Source organism: Chinchilla lanigera, unplaced genomic scaffold, assembly GCF_000276665.1.
Source record: "Chinchilla lanigera isolate Chin_1 unplaced genomic scaffold, ChiLan1.0 scaffold00021, whole genome shotgun sequence".
NCBI lineage: Eukaryota > Metazoa > Chordata > Mammalia > Rodentia > Chinchillidae > Chinchilla > Chinchilla lanigera.
Window position 1 is genome coordinate 21,286,159 of NW_004955422.1, and position 1,601 is coordinate 21,287,759.

At 68.5% G+C, this 1,601-nt stretch overlaps 1 protein-coding gene across 1 annotated transcript in view; it reads left to right on the forward strand.

Moving 5' to 3' along the window:
* The window catches only part of LOC102022936 (chromosome unknown open reading frame, human C11orf95), a gene marked incomplete at its 5' end in the record, with an annotated part of 2,875 nt that extends 2,405 nt beyond the window's left edge, over positions 1-470 (forward strand). The window contains 1 exon segment of the mRNA XM_013513834.1: positions 5-470. Within this exon segment, the coding sequence (XP_013369288.1) occupies positions 5-310 (306 nt within the window).
* Between the last annotated feature and the right edge of the window lie 1,131 nt (positions 471-1,601).

The following is a 1,601-nucleotide window of genomic DNA, read 5'->3' on the forward strand; positions in this document are numbered from 1 at the left end:
GCAGCGGCGGAACTACCAGCCGCGCTGGCGGGGCGAGTACCTGATGGACTACGACGGCAGCCGGCGCGGCCTGGTGTGCATGGTGTGCGGGGGCGCGCTGGCCACGCTCAAGGTGAGCACCATCAAGCGGCACATCCTGCAGGTGCACCCCTTCTCCATGGACTTCACGCCCGAGGAGCGCCAGACCATCCTGGAGGCCTACGAGGAGGCGGCGCTGCGCTGCTATGGCCACGAAGGCTTCGGCCCGCCCGCCCCGGCGCCTCGCGACGGCGGCGCGGACCTCAAGCCGGGTGCCGTGTGCCGGGCGTAGCCGACTCAGCAGGGCCGGGCCGGGCGGGACGAGCGGGGCGGGGCGCTCTGGTGCTGGTGCTTCCTGGGCCCTCCGCAGCTGCCGCGCCCCCCGCTGGCCGGGCCGGGCCGGGCCGGGCGGGTCTTGGGGACAGGACTTAAGCTACTTCGGTGTCCCAGCCGGCAGGTGTGCCCTTTGGGCGGCGCCCTCGGCGCGGAGCCCCGGCCCTTTGCAGGGCCTCACGCTTTCCCACCGGCTCGAGCCCCAGCGGCCTCTTAAGTGCTAGCAACGAGCGCTTCCAGCCCCGGCCGCGCCCACAGGCGCTCCTCCGCCGGGACGGGAAGAGGGCGCTGTCAGTATTAGGATCGAAAAAGGGGACGCGGGGAGGGCAGGAAGGACGCGCCAGCTCCTCGTCCTGGCCGGGGTCCCAGGTCTCGGTGGCCTTGTCCGCCTGCAGGCGCAGCTCCTGGTTGGGCTGCTGCCGCCGCCCGGCCCTGCCCGGCCCTGCCCCGCGCTGCCCCGCGCTGCCCTGCCCTGTCCTGCCCTGCCCTTACTGGTATCCTCGGCCTCTCGGAGGCCCGGACCACTCTCGGGGAACCTCGGCAGGGGCGGGGCCTGGCCGGCTGCGCCCGCCCCGCGGCTCCGCCCCTCCGGTTGCTGCCCCGCCCGCCCGCCCGGGGACCGGGGACGGGTAAAGGGATTAGCACTTTTTTCCTTGGCTCCTCTCTTTGCCCCGAGAGACTCCGTTTACCCTGAGTCGTGCACTCGGCCTGTCCGAGTTGGGGCACAGGCGGTCCCGGCGATTGGCCTATATTCCCGCTCCTCCCTCCGCCCCTTTGTCCTCGATGGACGAGCCACCCTTTCTCAGCTCCCAGGGCAGGGGGGCGGGGCCTCTCGGCCTCCCCTTCTCTCCTCTGCGGCCGCGCCAGGCCCTGTGGGACGGGGAAGGGGCCCCGCGACCTCCCAGGCAGGTCCGAGAGGGATGTGTAGATTCATTCTCCCGTGGAGAACAGGCGGCCCCGAGATCAGGCCCTTTTTTGCTCTTTGTATTTTATTTTGAAACTGTATTTAATGCTTTTATATGAAGGGGGAGGGGCGGGAGAGAACTGACCTGATCACCCTTAACGTGCAAATGTCTTATTTATTATGCGTCTATCAGAGATAAGCTGTGAGGGGGTGGAGGAAGGACCTGAATGGAGGAGGCGCGAGGAAGGAGCAGGAGTGAGAGGACACTAAACGTCGCATACTCTGGCTACCTCTCGCCTCTGGGCCCCAGTGTTGGGGAGCCATTGTGGGGACAGTGCCCTGTCTT